A 19,642-nucleotide genomic window follows, 5' to 3' on the forward strand; every position below is an offset into this window, starting at 1 on the left:
GATAGGATAGAGGATAGGATAGGACAGAGGATAAGATTGGATAGAGGATAGGATAGGATAGAGGATAGGATAGGATAGAGGAGAGGATAGGATAGGATAGAGAATAGGATAGGATACATGGTATTCTAGGGTAGAGGATAGGATAGGGGATTGGATAGGGTAGATGATAGGATAGGATATGAGATTGAATAGGATAGAGGATAGGATAGGATGGAGGATAGGATACGATAGAAGATACGATATTATAGAGGGAAGGAAAGGATAGAGAATAGGATAGGATAGAGGATAGGATAGGATAGAAGATACGATATTATAGAGGAAAGGATAGGATAGAGGATAGGATAGGACAGAGTATAGGATAGAGAATAGGATAGGATACATGGTATTCTAGGGTAGAGGATAGAATAGGGGATTGGATAGTATGGAGGATAGGATAGGATGGAGGATAGGATAGGATAGAGGATAGGATAGGATAGAGGATATTATAGGATAGAGGATAGGATAGGATAGTGGATAGGATAGGATTGAGGATAGGATGGGATAGAGGATGGGATACGATAGAGGATAGGATAAGTAAGAGGATAGGATAGGATAGAGGATAGGATAGGATAGAGGATAGGATAGGATAGAGGATAGGATAGGATAGGATAGGATAGAGGAAAGGATAGGGGATTGGATAGGATAGAGGATAGGATAAGTAAGAGGATAGGATAGGATAGAGGATAGTATAGAAGAAAGGATAGGATTGATGATGGGATAGGATAGAGGATAGGATAGGGTAGAGGATAGGATAGGATAGAGGATAGGATAGGATAGAGGATATGATAGGATAGAGGATAGGATAAGTAAGAGGATAGGATAGGATAGAGGATAGGATATAATAGAGGATAGGATTAGTAAGAGCATAGGATAGGATAGAGGATAGGATAGCATAGAGGATAGGATAGGATAGAGGATAGGATAGGACAGAGGATAAGATTGGATAGAGGATAGGATAGGATAGAGGATAGGATAGGATAGAGGAGAGGATAGGATAGGATAGAGAATAGGATAGGATACATGGTATTCTAGGGTAGAGGATAGGATAGGGGATTGGATAGGGTAGATGATAGGATAGGATATGAGATTGAATAGGATAGAGGATAGGATAGGATGGAGGATAGGATACGATAGAAGATACGATATTATAGAGGAAAGGAAAGGATAGAGAATAGGATAGGATAGAGGATAGGATAGGATAGAGGATATTATAGGATAGAGGATAGGATAGGATAGTGGATAGGATAGGATTGAGGATAGGATGGGATAGAGGATGGGATACGATAGAGGATAGGATAAGTAAGAGGATAGGATAGGATAGAGGATAGGATAGGATAGAGGACAGGATAGGATAGAGGATAGGATAGGATAGGATAGGATAGAGGAAAGGATAGGGGATTGGATAGGATAGAGGATAGGATAAGTAAGAGGATAGGATAGGATAGAGGATAGTATAGAAGAAAGGATAGGATTGATGATGGGATAGGATAGAGGATAGGATAGGGTAGAGGATAGGATAGGATAGAGGATAGGATAGGATAGAGGATATGATAGGATAGAGGATAGGATAGGATATAGGATAGGATAGGATAGAGGATAGGATAAGTAAGAGGATAGGATAGGATAGAGGATAGGATAGGATAGAGGATAGGATAGGATAGAGGGTAGGATAGGATAGAGGATAGGATAGGATAGGATAGGATAGAGGATAGGATAGGGGATTGGATATGATAGAGGATAGGATAAGTAAGAGGATAGGATAGGATAGAGAATAGGATAGAGGAAAGGATAGGATTGAGGATGGGATAGGATAGAGGATATGATATGATAGAGAATAGGATAGGATAGAGGATAGGATAGGATAGAGGATAAGATTGGATAGATTATAGGATACGATAGTGGATAGGATAGAATAGTGGATAGGATAGGATAGAGGATAGGATAGGATAGAGGATAGGTTAGGATAGAGGATAGGATAGGATAGAAGATAGGATAGGATAGAGGATAGGATAGGACAGAGAATAAGATTGGATAGAGGATAGGATAGGATAGAGGATAAGATAGGATAGAGGATAGGATAGGATAGAGGATAGGATAGGACAGAGGATAAGATTGGATAGAGGATAGGATAGGATAGAGGATAGGATAGGATAGAGGATAGGATAGGATAGAGGATAGGATAGGATAGAGGATATGATAGGATAGGTGATAAGATAGGATAGAGGATAGGATTGGATAGAGGATAGGATAGAGGAAAGGATAGGATAGAGGATAGGATAGGATAGAGGATAGGATAGGATAGAGGATAGGATAGGACAGAGGATAAGATTGGATAGAGGATAGGATAGGATAGAGGATAGGATAGGATAGAGGATAGGATAGGATAGAGGATATGATAGGATAGGTGATAAGATAGGATAGAGGCCAGGATAGGATAGAGGATAGGATTGGATAGAGGATAGGATAGAGGAAAGGATAGGATAGAGGATAGGATAGGATAGAGGATAGGATAGAGGAAAGGATAGGATAGAGGATAGGATACGATAGAACATACGATATTATAGAAAAAAGGATACGATAGAGGATAGGATAGGATAGAGGATAGGATATGGGATTGCCTAGGATAGAGGATAGGATAGGATAGAGGATAGGATTGGATAGAGGATAGGATAGGATAGAGGATAGGATAGGATAGAGGATAGGTTAGGATAGAGCATACGATAGTGGATAAGATAGGATAAGATAGAGGATAGGATAGGATTGAGGACAGGATAAGATAGAGGATAGGATAGTATAGAGGATATTATAGGATAGAGGATAGGATAGGATAGAGGATAGGATAGGATAGAGGATAGGATAGGATAGAGGATAGGATAGGATAGAGGAAAGGATAGGATAGAGGATAGGATAGGATGGAGGAGAGGATAGGATAGAGGATAGGATAGAGGATAGGATAGGATTGAGGAGAGGATAGGATAGAGGATAGGATAGGATAGAGGATAGGATAGGATAGAGGATACGATGTGATAGAGGATAGGAAAAGGATAGTATATAATACACGATAGGATAGGATAGATTATTGGATAGGATAGAGGATAGGATAGGATGGAGGATATTATAGGATAGAGGATAGGGTAGGATAGAGGATAGGATAGGATAGAGGATACGATATGATAGAGGATAGGAAAAGGATAGTATATAATACACGATAGGATAGGATAGATTATTGGATAGGATAGAGGAAAGGATAGGATAGAGGATAGGATACGATAGAACATACGATATTATAGAAAAAAGGATACGATAGAGGATAGGATAGGATAGAGGATAGGATATGGGATTGCCTAGGATAGAGGATAGGATAGGATAGAGGATAGGATTGGATAGAGGATAGGATAGGATAGAGGATAGGATAGGATAGGATAGAGGATAGGATAGGATAGAGGATAGGTTAGGATAGAGCATACGATAGTGGATAAGATAGGATAAGATAGAGGATAGGATAGGATTGAGGACAGGATAAGATAGAGGATAGGATAGTATAGAGGATAGGATAGGATAGAGGATAGGATAGGATAGAGGATATTATAGGATAGAGGATAGGATAGGATAGAGGATAGGATAGGATAGAGGATAGGATAGGATAGAGGATAGGATAGGATAGAGGAGAGGATAGGATAGGATAGAGAATAGGATAGGATACATGGTATTCTAGGGTAGAGGATAGGATAGGGGATTGGATAGGGTAGATGATAGGATAGGATATGAGATTGAATAGGATAGAGGATAGGATAGGATGGAGGATAGGATACGATAGAAGATACGATATTATAGAGGAAAGGAAAGGATAGAGGATAGGATACGATAAGAGGATAGGCTACGATAGAAGATACGATATTATAGAGGAAAGGATAGGATAGAGGATAGGATAGGACAGAGTATAGGATAGAGGATAGGATAGGATAGAGGATACTATAGGATAGAGGATACGATAGGATTGAGGATAGGATAGGAATGAGGATAGGATAGGATTGAGGATAGAATAGGGGATTAAATAAGATAGAGGATAGAATAGGATAGACGATAGGATAGGATAGAGGATACGATATGATAGAGGATAGGAAAAGGATAGTATATAATACACGATAGGATAGGATAGATTATTGGATAGGATAGAGGATAGGATAGGATGGAGGATATTATAGGATAGAGGATAGGGTAGGATAGAGGATAGGATAGGATAGAGGATACGATATGATAGAGGATAGGAAAAGGATAGTATATAATACACGATAGGATGGGATAGATTATTGGATAGGATAGAGGATAGGATAGGATAGAGGATATTATAGGATACAGGAAAGGGTAGGATAGAGGATAGGATAGGATAGAGGATAGGATAGGATAGAGGATAGGATAGGATAGAGAATAGGATAGGATAGATGATAGGATAGAGGATTGGATAGGATAGAGGATAGGATACGATAGAAGATAGGATTCGATAGAGGATAGGATATGATAGAGGATAGGATAGGATATGAGATTGAATAGGATAGAGGATAGGATAGGCTAGAGGATAGGATACAGGATGGGATACGATAGAGGATAGGATAGGATTGAGGATACGATAGGATAGAGGATAGGATAGGATAGAGGATAGGATACGAATGAGGATAGGATAGGATTGAGGATAGAATAGGGGATTGGATAGGATAGAGGATAGGATATGATAGAGGATAGGATAGGATAGAGAATTGGATAGGAAAGAGGATAGGATAGGATAGAGGATAGGATAGGGGATTGATAGGATAGAGATTAGGATGGGATAGAGGATATTATAGGATAGAGGATAGGATAGGATACAGGATAGGATAAGATAGAGGATAGGATAGGATAGGATAGAGAGTAGGATAGGATACATGGTATTCTAGGGTAGAGGATAGGATAGGGGATTGGATAGGATAGAGGATAGGATAGGATAGAGGATAGGATAGGATAGAAGATAGGATATGATAGAGGATAGGATAGGATTGAGGATAGGATAGGATAGTGGATAGGATACGATAGAGGATAGGATAGGATAGAGTATACGATTGGATTGAGGATAGGATAGGATAGAGGATAGAATAGGATAGAGGATAGGATAGGATTGAGGAGAGGATATGATAGAAGATACTATATTATAGAGGAAAGGATAGGATAGAAGATAGGATAGGACAGAGTATAGGATAGAGGATAGGATAGGATAGAGGATACTATAGGATAGAGGATACGATAGGATTGAGGATAGGATAGGAATGAGGATAGGATAGGATTGAGGATAGAATAGGGGATTGGATGGGGTGGAGGATAGGATAGGATGGAGGATAGGATAGGATAGAGGATAGGATAGGATAGAGGATATTATAGGATAGAGGATAGGATAGCATAGTGGATAGGATAGGATTGAGGATAGGATGGGATAGAGGATGGGATAGGATTGAGGATAGGATAGGGCATTAAATAAGATAGAGGATAGAATAGGATATAGGATAGGATAGGATAGAGGATACGATATGGTAGAGGATAGGATAGGATAGAGAAGTTCATAGGATAGAGGATAGGATAGGGGATTGATAGGATAGAGATTAGGATGGCATAGAGGATATTATAGGATAGAGGATAGGGTAGGATAGAGAATAGGATAGGATAGAGGATAGGATAGGATAGGATAGAGAATAGGATAGGATACATAGTATTCTAGGGTAGAGGATAGGATAGGGGACTGGATAGGATAGAGGATAGGATAGGATAGAGCATACGATAGTGCATAGGATAGGATAGGATAGAGAATAGGATAGGATAGAAGATAGGATAGGGTAGAGGATAGGATAGAGGATAGGATAGAGGATAGGATAGGATAGAGGATAGGATACTGTTTGAGATTGGCGCGCGAACGCCATAACGCCTCACCGTGCTCAACCGCGCGGCTGCCAATCACAGAATGTCCCGCAACACGCGCGAGAACACCGACAAACAGCGTCTGTAATCGAGGCTCGCGCGGGCAAAACCCTCAAGCGTGATTCGCGGAAAACAGGCTCGATTCTTCTGGAAGGTTCTCGACGAAAAACCGGAAACATCTGCGCGTGACGAACTTCCCGAAGGATCGAAGTAATAAAACCGAGAGAGAACCGTTACTCGCTCTCTTTCTGAATTCCGAGTCAGCTGTGCGATTACGTAAGAAGAGAAAGTTTTCGAGATCGATTGCTTATCAGTCAATTTATTATAATTCTCAACCTTTGTGACAAACTGAAACATTACAGTGTGAAAATACAGTTAATTTATTTGCAAATCCGCCTTCCATTCAATTCATTCATACAGTCCGCTTTTTCCACTTTCACTCAGCATACTTTCATACCATTCCAAATACACTCTCATACACAATCCGTTAAATTTCCTCGCGAATTTAGTTGCATTCCTTTTAGTTTCCCGCGAATCTTTCCAAGCAGGGAAAGATACGAAACATTTCTGGTCCTTCGAGCCGGATCCTTTCCACGTGTCTGGCCGATACCTCTCCAGGATTTGCAATATTAAATCGAGTCAAGGGTGAGTCCAGTGCATCCGTGAGTGAATTCCATCAAGCGAATCAGCCGCAACTAAAATGGAGCTCTCAGCAAACGACCTCCTCCACAAGCAGAAAACCATCGGAGGGAAGATTGCTCGCCTCATGGACAACTTCAAAAAATCCGTCGCGCAAACAAAGATCACCATCAGCGACGTTGAGACCAGGCTGGAACTGCTTGAGGATTACTGGGTAAAGTTTCAGCAAAATCATGACGTGCTAATGTACGGACACAAAGCTGCAACCAAGGACAGCGAATATGAAAAGTCAGGCATGGCCGAATCGGTAGAAGAAACCTACCTCATACAAAAAAGCCGGCTGCGCGAGCTCGCGAATCAACTCAGAAAGAGCAGCGAAAGGGCGCCCGAGCAAAATCCAGACGAGGGAGATTCGAAGTCCGGGTCATCTTCTCTCCCACGGATGCCGTTGCCGCAATTTAACGGAGAATACGTCGAATGGCCGTCGTTTAAAGACCGATTCGTCTCGATGATCGACCACAAAAGGGGAATGAGCGACGTCGACAAGCTCCATTACCTGAAGGGCGCCCTTCGGGATCAAGCAGCCGATCTCGTCAAGGACCTTCCGACCACGAACGGAAATTACAGAAAGGCGTGGGATATCCTTCTGGAGCATTTTGAGAACAAGCGCATTCTCGTCCGTTCCTGCCTTGACAAGTTGGCAGCGCTGCCACGGATGAGAGAAAGCACGGTGCGAGAAATGACCCAGATCCAGAAAGGAGTATCCACCGTCATCAACACCTTGGACGGACTAGGCAGACCTGTGGATCAAACCGCAGATTGGTTCGTTCACTCGATTGTGAATTTGTTTGACCCCACTACCAGAGAAAAATGGGAGGAGAGCGTTACGGTCAGCAGCGAGCCTCCTTCCTGTGCAACCCTGAAGGACTTCATGATAAAGCGGCTCCAGATGATGCAGGCATCTCCGAGCTCAGCGTCCTCAGGTTCCAGCCATTCCAGACCAAGCAAATTCCAATCAAGCCAAGGTGCCAGCAAAGCGAAACCAGCAACAAGCATGGCCCGCGTCAACCATGCAAGGAAAGGGCAACAAATTGTATGCGTGATCTGTTCAAAGGATCATTATCTCATGCATTGCTCATCATACAAAGAAAGTTCTGCGGAGGAGCGGAAATCTACTGTCGAGAAACATCAGCTGTGCAGAAACTGTCTCGGCAAGCACACCACGGAGAGCTGTCCATCGAAGAAAGGTTGCTACACCTGCGGCGAACGTCACCACACGACACTCCATGATGCATGCAAGGGCGTCTCCACTGCCGGAAGGGCTATCCACCATGCGCAGAGCTGCTGCAACAAAGACGGTGAGGTAATGTTAGCTACAGCATTGGTCAATGTTACAGATCGCTTCGGCCGTCAGCAAGTAGCGAGAGCGCTCATCGATTCTGGCTCCGAGATCACAATGATAAACGAAGGGCTAGCACAAAGGCTACAATTACCTCGGGCAGAAGCAAAGGTGGACCTGTACGGAGTCGGAGGGCAGCAGCTTGCAAGGAGCCGGGGCAGAGTCACGCTGAACGTTTCCGCCTGCAAATCAGAGGACACCATCACAGTTTCAGCGGTGATCCTTGCCAAGCTCTCAACGTACTCTCATACCAGGACCACGGCGCAACCAGAGTGGGCGCACCTGAGAGGTTTGCAGCTTGCCGACCCAGCACCAGGGAGCAGAGCACCCATTGAAGTCCTGCTCGGGGCAGACGTCTACCCTGCAATAATAAGAGAGGGATTGAGAAGAGGAGCTCCGAATCAGCCGGTGGCTCAGCTTACCATGTTCGGATGGATCGTCACCGGGATGACAGGCTCGTCGTCCAGTCCGGTTCATGCCCAGGTGCATCAGGCAAGCATCGGGGACAGTCTGAGCTCACTCGTGCGGCGGTTTTGGGAACAGGAGGACGTCCAAGACACGGCTTCGGCGTGGACAGCTGAGGAAGAAGAGTGTGAACAGCACTTCAAAACCTCTCACTCACGCACTCCAGAGGGTCGCTATCAGGTGAGACTGCCCTTTAAAACTAACGTAAAAGTCACTTCAGGCTCTCGGACAGCTGCGTGGCACTCACTCAGGAGAATGGAGCTGCAGTTCCGAAAGGACAAAGAGTTCAAGGAGCAATACGACGACTTTCTAAAGCAGTACAGCGAGCTTGGTCATATGTCACTGACCGAAGAGACAGGGAAAGGTCAACAATGCCACTACCTGCCACACCACGGAGTCTTGAGGCCCAGCAGCTCCACCACGAAGTTGAGAGTCGTCTTCAACGGGTCCTGGTCCGAGCCCTCGCAATGCTCTCTGAACGATGCCCTCCATGCGGGTCCAAATTTGTTGCCACCACTCGCTGACGTCATTCTGAGGTGGCGCAAACACCAGTACGTGGTGACAGCCGACGTCACCAAGATGTACCGGCAGATATTAGTCCATCCAGAGGATCGAGACGTACAACGAATCCTCTGGAGACGGGCGGAGAGCGAAAGGGTTCGTGAATACCGGCTAAACACTGTCACGTATGGTCTTTCATGTGCCCCATATCTAGCTGTGCGAACACTGCGCCAACTGGCTGAGGATGAGGGCTCGCACTACCCCAACGGAGCAATAGCCATCAAGAGGGACACATACGTCGATGACATCCTCACTGGAGCCGACACCGTGGAAGAGCTGATGGAAACCGCCAATCAACTTCAGCAGCTGTGCATGGCGGGCGGCTTCCTGCTCCAAAAGTGGGCGTCCAACGTGGTCGATTTGCCCCAGGACTCATCACGACGCATTCAAGTGTTCGCAGGTCACTCCGAAAGCACAACCACTCAGTCCTCGCTGCACCACAACCAACTAGAGGAGCAGAAAACCTGGTCGGACTGCATTCACACTGCGTTAGGTCTTCACTGGTCACCACGAGAGGACAACTTTCGATACTCCGTCGCTGAGGTCACCGCTCAATCGCCAACCAAGCGCAGCATTGTTTCGAAAGCCGCACAGTTGTTCGACCCACTGGGATGGCTAGCACCAGTCATCGTACGGGCGAAAATAGCCATTCAATCGACTTGGCTGCTGGGTCTGGACTGGGACGACCCACTTCCTGCATCCATGGCTGAAGACTGGGCACTTTTCTGCGCCGAACTGAAGCTGCTCGAAAGAGTGAGGGTACCTCGGCCCTTGTCTCACTGTCCACATCCCACTCTGAGGGAATTACATGGCTTCGCAGACGCCTCCGAGCGAGCATACGCAGCAGTCATCTACTTGAGGACGAAGAGGGAGGACGGACACTGGGAAGTCGCACTCGTCACTGCTAAGAGCAAGGTCGCACCACTAAAGCAGGTCTCGTTACCTCGCTTGGAACTCTGCGCAGCACATCTCCTCGCTCGACTAGCAGAGAAAACCACTGCGACACTAGCATACACACGCACACCGATACACTTGTGGTCAGACTCGACAGTCGCTCTGGGATGGTTACGAGCACATCCAAGCAGGTGGAAAACCTATGTCGCGAACAGAGTGGCAGACATTCAGCGTCGAGTTCCCGAGGCACAATGGCATCATGTAGCCGGGGTTGAAAATCCAGCTGACCCCGCCTCTCGAGGACTCACACCGTCACAGTTGCTGCAGCTGACATTGTGGTGGAACGGCCCGAACTTCCTGCGAAACAGCGAGCAGCTCACGGAGGCCCAAGCAGAAATTCCTGACCACCTGCCAGAGGAAAGGAAAAAACTAGTTGCGGTAACGCACAAAGCAAAAGGGGGAATCGAGGACAACGACACCTTGATGCGGTTCTCATCCTATACCAGGCTGCTAAGGGTCACCGCTTGGTGTCGACGATGGCTTCTCAAACGACGCAAGCTCTCTTCAGTCTCGAACAGCAATATCGCCGCCACCCATGGTGACTCCTCAGTCCTTTCGGTGGAGGAAATCAACGAGGCCGAGAAGTGCTGGATCCGACAAGTGCAGCAGACCCACTTTAAGGAAGAAAGGAGGCTATTAAAATCAGGCGCATGCGTTCCCTCAAGGAGCGTGCTCTCACCTCTAGCAGCGGAGATCGACAGCGCCAACATTCTCAGAGTTGGGGGTCGGCTGAGCAAAGCGCGTCTCAATCCTGACGAAGCCCATCCAATCATCCTGCCTCCTGAATCCACCTTTACCCAACTTTACATTGTTCACAGCCATCTCAAGACACTGCATGGCGGAGTGCAAGCAACTCTGGGAGCCATACGCCAGAGGTTCTGGATACCGAGGGGACGATCAAGAGTCAAAGCAGCAATCCTCAAATGCGTAACGTGTCTGAGATGGCGGGCGGAAACAGGCAGGCAGATGATGGGCCAACTGCCAGAGCACCGCGTTACTCCAGCTCGCCCATTCCATTCCACCGGAGTGGACTATGCGGGCCCGATATGGCTGCGGACTTCTCCAGGGCGTGGTCACAAAGCAACCAAGGCCTTCTTCGCAGTCTTCATCTGCATGGTGACCAAGGCCGTCCATCTCGAGGCGGTCTCCAGTTACACGTCAGAGGCTTTCCTGGCTGCTTTCCGACGCTTCATATCCCGCCGAGGTCTCTGTGCGCACCTGTACAGCGACTGTGGGACGAACTTCCTGGGGGCAGACCGGGAGCTGCGTCGCCTATTCACCGCCAGCAGCCCTGAAAACAGATGCTTGAGGGAAAACCTGAGCAACCTACGCACTCAGTGGCATTTCAACCCACCAGCAGCGCCCCACTTCGGTGGACTCTGGGAGGCAGCCGTCAAGTCCACCAAGCACCATCTGAGAAGGACGATAGGAGAAACACGACTCACATTCGAGGAGATGTCCACACTCCTCACACAAGTCGAAGCTTGCCTAAATTCAAGGCCGCTGGCTGCTCTCTCCGATGACCCGTCTGATTTAACAGCATTGACTCCAGGGCATTTTCTTATAGGCTCCCCGTTGAACGCGTTGCCGGAACCGTCGCTGCTGGACCAGAACGTCAACCGGCTTACTCGATGGCAGCTGATCAACCAAATGAGGGATCAATTCTGGGTGCGATGGCGAAAGGAGTACCTGCACGGACTCACCACACGGTCGAAATGGCGCCGACCACAGGAAAACCTCACGCCGGGCAGCCTGTGCATCCTCAGCGACGAATCAACGCCACCCGCTCGCTGGCCGCTCGCACGAGTGAAGGAAGTGCATCCTGGAGGCGACGGGAAAACTCGGGTAGTCACCGTGGTCACCTCGGCGTCCGAATTCGTAAGACCGATCCACAAACTGATCGTTCTACCGTTGAACGAGAACGATCGATGACCGCGTCGATTCACGTGTTGCACCGTAATTCGTTCACTCGCGAAGATCGACTACAACTGCGTAGTACGCGTAAAATCGTTGAGCGCACGCGCGAGTCATTCACGAGGCCAGCCGACGTGGCCCCCCACTCCAACCACCTCGCAGTAAATTCAAGCATTCACATTGCTCATGACGACGGTAGTAACCTCAAAAATTGCTTGCAGAGTTGTAAACTATAGCCCGAAATCACTGTCAATCACTAGCACTTTGTTCACTAGATATCACGACCGTTTGCATGCTCGGACATTCGACAAGTCGAGGCGGGCGGCATGTTTGAGATAGGCGCGCGAACGCCATAACGCCTCACCGTGCTCAACCGCGCGGCTGCCAATCACAGAGTGTCCCGCAACACGCGCGAGAACACCGACAAACAGCGTCTGTAATCGAGGCTCGCGCGGGCAAAACCCTCAAGCGTGATTCGCGGAAAACAGGCTCGATTCTTCTGGAAGGTTCTCGACGAAAAACCGGAAACATCTGCGCGTGACGAACTTCCCGAAGGATCGAAGTAATAAAACCGAGAGAGAACCGTTACTCACTCTCTTTCTGAATTCCGAGTCAGCTGTGCGATTACGTAAGAAGAGAAAGTTTTCGAGATCGATTGCTTATCAGTCAATTTATTATAATTCTCAACCTTTGTGACAAACTGAAACATTACAGTGTGAAAATACAGTTAATTTATTTGCAAATCCGCCTTCCATTCAATTCATTCATACAGTCCGCTTTTTCCACTTTCACTCAGCATACTTTCATACCATTCCACATACACTCTCATACACAATCCGTTAAATTTCCTCGCGAATTTAGTTGCATTCCTTTTAGTTCCCCGCGAATCTTTCCAAGCAGGGAAAGATACGAAACAGATACGATAGAATATAGGATACGATAGAGGATAGGATATGATAGAGGATAGGATAGGATAGGGGATAGGATAGGATAGAGGATAGGATAGGATTGAGGAGAGGATAGGATAGAGGATAGGATAGAGGATAGGATAGGATTGAGGAGAGGATAGGATAGAGGATAGGATAGGATAGAGGATAGGATAGGATAGAGGGTAGGATAGGATAGAGAATAGGATAGGATAGAGGTTAGGTTAGGATTGAGGATAGGATAGGATTGAGGAGAGGATAGGATAGAGGATAGGATAGGATAGAGGATAGGATAGGATAGAGGATAGGATATGATAGAGGATAGGATAGGATAGAGAATTGGATAGGATAGAGGATAGGATAGGATAGAGGATAGGATAGGGGATTGATGGGATAGAATATATTATAGGATAGAGGATAGGATAGAGGATAGGATAGGATAGAGGATAGGATAGGATAGAGGATAGGATAGGATAGAGGGTAGGATAGGATAGCGAATAGGATAGGATAGAGGTTAGGTTAGGATTGAGGATAGGATAGGATTGAGGAGAGGATAGGATAGAGGATAGGATAGGATAGAGGATAGGTTAGGATAGAGGATAGGATATGATAGAGGATAGGATAGGATAGAGAATTGGATAGGATAGAGGATAGGATAGGATAGAGGATAGGATAGGATAGAGTATAGGATTAGATTGAGGATAGGATAGTATAGAGAATAGGATATGATAGAGGATAGGTTAGGATTGAGGATAGGATAGGATTGAGGAGAGGATAGGATAGAGGATAGGTTAGGAATGAGGATAGGATAGGATTGAGGAGAGGATAGGATAGAGGATATGATAGGATAGAGAATAGGATAGGATAGAGTATAGGATTGGATTGAGGATAGGATAGGATAGTGGATAGGATAAGATAGAGGATAGGATAGAATAGAGTACAGGATAGGATAGAGGATAAGATAGGATAGAGGATAGGATAGGATTGAGGATAGGATAGGATTGAGGAGAGGAGAGGATAGAGGATAGGATAGGATAGAGGACAGGATAGAGGAAAGGATAGAGGATAGGATAGGATAGAGGACAGGATAGAGGAAAGGATAGAGGATAGGATAGGATAGAGGATAGGATAGGATAGAGGATAGGATAGAGGATTGGATAGGATAGAGGATAGGATACGATAGAAGATAGGATACGATAGAGGATAGGATATGATAGAGGATAGGATAGGATATGAGATTGAATAGGATAGAGGATAGGATAGGATAGAGGATAGGATAGAGGATTGGATAGGATAGAGGATAGGATACGATAGAAGATAGGATACGATAGAGGATAGGATATGATAGAGGATAGGATAGGATATGAGATTGAATAGGATAGAGGATAGGATAGGATAGAGGATAGGATAGGATTGAGGAGAGGATAGGATAGAGGATCGGATAGAGGATAGGATAGGATTGAGGAGAGGATAGGATAGAGGATAGGATAGGATAGAGGATAGGATAGGATAGAGGATAGGATAGGATAGAGAATAGGATAGGATAGAGGTTAGGTTAGGATTGAGGATAGGATAGGATGGAGGAGAGGATAGGATAGAGGATAGGATAGGATAGAGGATAGGATAGGATAGAGGATAGGATATGATAGAGGATAGAATAGGATAGAGTATAGGATAGGATAGAGGATATGATAAGATAGAGGCTAGGATAGAATAGAGGACAGGATAGGATAGAGGATAAGATAGGATAGAGGATAGGATAGGATAGAGGATAGGATAGGGGATTGGATAGAATAGAGGATAGGATAGGGTACAGGATAGGATAGGATAGAGGATATGATAGGATAGAGGATAGGATAGGATAGAGGATAGGATGGGATAGAGGATAGGATAGGATAGAGGATAGGATAGGATAGAGGATAGGATAGGATAGAGGATAGGATAGGATAGAGGATAGGATAGGATAGAGGATAGGATAGGATAGGATAGATGATATTATAGTAAAGAGGATAGGATATGATAGAGGATAGGATAGGGGACTGGATAGTATAGAGGATAGGATAGGATAGAGGATAGGATAGGATGGAGGATAGGATAGGATAGAGGATAGGATAGAGGATTGGATACGATAGAGGATAGGATAGGATAGAGGGTAGGATAGGATAGAGAATAGGATAGGATAGAGGTTAGGTTAGGATTGAGGATAGGATAGGATTGAGGAGAGGATAGGATAGAGGATAGGATAGGATAGAGGATAGGATAGGATAGAGGATAGGATAGGATAGAGGATAGGATATGATAGAGGATAGGATAGGATAGAGAATTGGATAGGATAGAGGATAGGATAGGATAGAGGATAGGATAGGATAGAGTATAGGATTGGATTGAGGATAGGATAGTATAGAGAATAGGATATGATAGAGGATAGGTTAGGATTCAGGATAGGATATTATTGAGGAGAGGATAGGATAGAGGATAGGTTAGGAATGAGGATAGGATAGGATTGAGGAGAGGATAGGATAGAGGATATGATAGGATAGAGAATAGGATAGGATAGAGTATAGGATTGGATTGAGGATAGGATAGGATAGTGGATAGGATAAGATAGAGGATAGGATAGAATAGAGTACAGGATAGGATAGAGGATAAGATAGGATAGAGGATAGGATAGGATTGAGGATAGGATAGGATTGAGGAGAGGAGAGGATAGAGGATATGATAGGATAGAGGATAGGATAGAGGATAGGATAGAGGATAGGATAGGATAGGATAGAGGATATTATAGGATAGAGGATAGGATTGGATTGAGGATAGGATAGAATAGAGGATACAATAGGATAGAGGATAGAAAAGGATAGAGGATAGGATAGAGGAAAGGATAGAGGATAGGATAGGATAGGATAGAGGATATTATAGGATAGAGGATAGGATTGGATTGAGGATAGAATAGGGTAGAGGATATGATAGAGGAGAGGATAGAGGATAGGATAGAATAGGATAGAGGATATTATAGGATAGAGGATAGGATTGGATAGTGGATAGGATAAGATAGAGGATAGGATAGAATAGAGTACAGGATAGGATAGAGGATAAGATAGGATAGAGGATAGGATAGGATAGAGAATTGGATAGGATAGAGGATAAGATAGGATAGAGGATAGGATAGGATTGAGGATAGGATAGGATTGAGGAGAGGATAGGATAGAGGATAGGATAGGATAGAGGATAGGATAGAGGAAAGGATAGAGGATAGGATAGGATATAGGATAGGATAGGATAGAGGATAGGATATGATAGAGGATAGGATAGGATAGAGAATTGGATAGGATAGAGGATAGGATAGGATAGAGGATAGGATAGGGGATTGATAGGATAGAGATTAGGATGGGATAGAATATATTATAGGATAGAGGATAGGATAGGATAGACGATAGGATAGGATAGAGGATAGGATATGATAGATGATAGGATAGGATAGAGGATAGGATAGGATAGGATTGAGGATAGGATAGGATTGAGGATAGGATAGGATGGAGGATAGGATAGGATAGAGAATAGGATATAGGATTGGATAGGATAGAGGATAGAATAGGATACAGGATAGGATAGGATAGAGGATATGATAGGATATAGGATAGGATAGGATAGAGGGTAGGATAGGATAGAGGATAGGATAGGATAGAGGATAGGATGGGATAGAGGATAGGATAGGATAGAGGATAGGATAGGATAGACGATAGGATTGGATAGAGGATAGGATAGGATAGTGGATAGGATAGGATAGAGCATACGATAGACGATAGGATAGGATAGAGAATAGGATAGGATACATGGTATTATAGGGTTGAGGATAGGATAGGGTGGAGGATAGGATAGGGGATTGGATAGGATAGAGGATAGGATAGGATAGAGCATACGATAGTGGATGGGATAGGATAGAGGATAGGATAGGATAGAGCATACGATAGTGGATAGGATAGGATAGAGGATAGGATAGGATAGAGAATAGGATAGGATAGATGATAGGATAGGGTAGAGGATAGGATAGGATAGGATAGAGAATAGGATATAGGATTGGATAGGATAGAGGATAGAATAGGATACAGGATAGGATAGGATAGAGGATAGGATAGGATAGAGAATAGGATAGGATAGAGGATAGGTTAGGATTGAGGATAGGATAGGATTAAGGATAGGATTGGATAGAGGATAGGATAGGATAGAGAATTGGATAGGATAGAGGATAGGATAGGATAGAGGATAGGATAGGGGATTGATAGGATAGATATTAGGATGGGATAGAATATATTATAGGATAGAGGATAGGATAGGATAGAGGATAGTATAGGATAGACGATAGGATAGGATAGAGGATAGGATATGATAGATGATAGGATAGGATAGAGGAAAGGATAGGATAGGATTGAGGATAGGTTATGATTGAGGATAGGATAGGATAGAGGATAGGATAGGATAGAGGATACAATAGGATAGAGGATACGATAGGATTGAGGATAGGATAGGAATGAGGATAGGATAGGATTGAGTATAGGATAGGGGATTGGATAGGATGGAGGATAGGATAGGATGGAGGATAGGATAGGATAGGATTGAGGATAGGATACTATAGAGAATAGGATAGGATAGAGGATAGGATAGAGGATTGGATAGGATAGAGGATAGGATACGATAGAAGATAGGATACGATAGATTATAGGATATGATAGAGGATAGGATAGGATATGAGATTGAATAGGATAGAGGATAGGATAGGATAGAGGATAGGATAGGATTGAGGAGAGGATAGGATAGAGGATAGGATAGAGGATAGGATAGGATTGAGGAGAGGATAGGATAGAGGATAGGATAGGATAGAGGATAGGATAGGATAGAGAATAGCATTGGATTGAGGATAGGATAGGATTGAGGATAGAATAGGATAGAGGATAGGATAGGATAGAGGATAAGATAGGATAGAGGATAGGATAGGATAGAGGATAGGATAGGATAGAGGATAGGATAGGGTAGAGAAAGATAGGATAGGGGATTGGATAAGATGGAGGATCGGACAGGATGGAGGATAGGATAGGATAGGATTGAGTATAGGATAGGATAGAGGATAGGATATGATAGAGGATAGGATAGGATTGAGGATAGGATAGGGGATTGGATAGGATGGAGGATCGGACAGGATGGAGGATAGGATAGGATAGGATTGAGTATAGGATAGGATAGAGGATAGGATAGGATAGAGGATAGGATAGAGGATTGGATAGGATAGAGGATAGGATACGATAGAAGATAGGATACGATAGAGGATAGGATATGATAGAGGATAGAATAGGATATGAGATTGAATAGGATAGAGGATAGGATAGGATAGAGGATAGGATAGGATTGAGGAGAGGATAGGATAGAGGATAGGATAGAGGATAGGATAGGATTGAGGAGAGGATAGGATAGAGGATAGGATAGGATAGAGGATAGGATAGGATAGAGTATAGCATTGGATTGAGGATAGGATAGGATAGAGGATAGAATAGGATAGACTATAGGATAGGATAGAGGATAAGATAGGATAGAGAATAGCATTGGATTGAGGATAGGATAGGATAGAGGATAGAATAGGATAGAGGATAGGATAGGGGATTGGATAGGATGGAGGATCGGACAGGATGGAGGATAGGATAGGATAGGATTGAGTATAGGATAGGATAGAGGATAGGATAGGATAGAGGATTGGATAGGATAGAGGATAGGATACGATAGAAGATAGGATACGATAGAGGATAGGATATGATAGAGGATAGAATAGGATATGAGATTGAATAGGATAGACGATAGGATAGGATAGAGGATAGGATAGGATTGAGGAGAGGATAGGATAGAGGATAGGATAGAGGATAGGATAGAGGATAGGATAGAGGATAGGATAGGATTGAGGAGAGGATAGGATAGAGGATAGGATAGGATAGAGGATAGGATAGGATAGAGTATAGCATTGGATTGAGGATAGGATAGGATAGAGGATAGAATAGGATAGACTATAGGATAGGATAGAGGATAAGATAGGATAGAGGATAGGATAGGATAGAGGATAGGATAGGATAGAGGATAGGATAGGGTAGAGAAGGATAGGATAGGGGATTGGATAGGATGGAGGATCGGACAGGATGGAGGATAGGATAGGATAGGATTGAGTATAGGATAGGATAGAGGATAGGATAGGATAGAGGATAGGATAGAGGATTGGATAGGATAGAGGATAGGATACGATAGAGGGTAGGATATGATAGAGGATAGGATAGGATTGAGGATAGGATAGGATAGAGGATAGGATAGCATAGAGGATAGGATAGGATAGAGGATAGGATAGAATACGGGATACGATAGCGTTGAGGATAGGATAGGGTTCAGGATAGGATAGGATTGAGGATAGGATAGGATTTAGGATAGGATAGGATAGAGGATACGATAGGATAGAGGGTAGGATAGGATAGAGGGTAGGATAGGATAGAGGATACGATAGAGGATTGGATAGGATAGAGGATAGGATAGGATAGTGGATAGGATAAGATAGAGGATATGATAGAATAGAGTACAGGATAGGATAGAGGATAAGATAGGTTAGAGGATAGGATAGGATAGAGGATAGGATAGGATAGAGGATAGGATACAGGATTGGATAGGATATAGGATAGGATAGGATAGAGAATATTATAATATAGAAGATAGGTTAAGATAGAGGATAGGATAGAGGATTGGATAGCATAGAGGATAGGATACGATAGAGGATAGGATAGGA

At 44.3% G+C, this 19,642-nt stretch overlaps 2 protein-coding genes and 1 long non-coding RNA gene across 3 annotated transcripts; 1 reads left to right on the forward strand and 2 right to left on the reverse strand.

Annotated features, from left to right (window-relative positions):
- Nucleotides 1-9,061: 9,061 nt before the first annotated feature.
- On the forward strand, nt 9,062-10,028 carry LOC143364591 (uncharacterized). Its single transcript, XM_076804864.1, has 2 exons — nt 9,062-9,958; nt 10,008-10,028. Exons 1-2 carry the CDS (start codon nt 9,062-9,064, stop codon nt 10,026-10,028), a joined length of 918 nt encoding a protein of 305 aa, XP_076660979.1.
- A 92-nt stretch (nt 10,029-10,120) lies between these two features.
- On the reverse strand, nt 10,121-10,812 carry LOC143364593 (uncharacterized). The gene is made up of 3 exons (XR_013084195.1): nt 10,677-10,812; nt 10,417-10,611; nt 10,121-10,345 (listed from the first exon to the last, which is right to left on the reverse strand). It is a non-coding gene; the product is annotated as an uncharacterized LOC143364593 (long non-coding RNA).
- Nucleotides 10,813-11,192: 380 nt separating this feature from the next.
- Nucleotides 11,193-12,239, reverse strand: LOC143364592 (uncharacterized). The gene is made up of 5 exons (XM_076804865.1): nt 12,204-12,239; nt 12,091-12,141; nt 11,701-11,979; nt 11,352-11,635; nt 11,193-11,288 (listed from the first exon to the last, which is right to left on the reverse strand). Exons 1-4 carry the CDS (start codon nt 12,237-12,239, stop codon nt 11,531-11,533), a joined length of 471 nt encoding a protein of 156 aa, XP_076660980.1. The 3' UTR covers nt 11,193-11,288; nt 11,352-11,530.
- Nucleotides 12,240-19,642: the final 7,403 nt, after the last annotated feature.

The sequence above is a fragment of the Halictus rubicundus genome, unplaced genomic scaffold, assembly GCF_050948215.1.
Source record: "Halictus rubicundus isolate RS-2024b unplaced genomic scaffold, iyHalRubi1_principal scaffold0717, whole genome shotgun sequence".
Classification (NCBI taxonomy): Eukaryota; Metazoa; Arthropoda; class Insecta; order Hymenoptera; family Halictidae; genus Halictus; species Halictus rubicundus.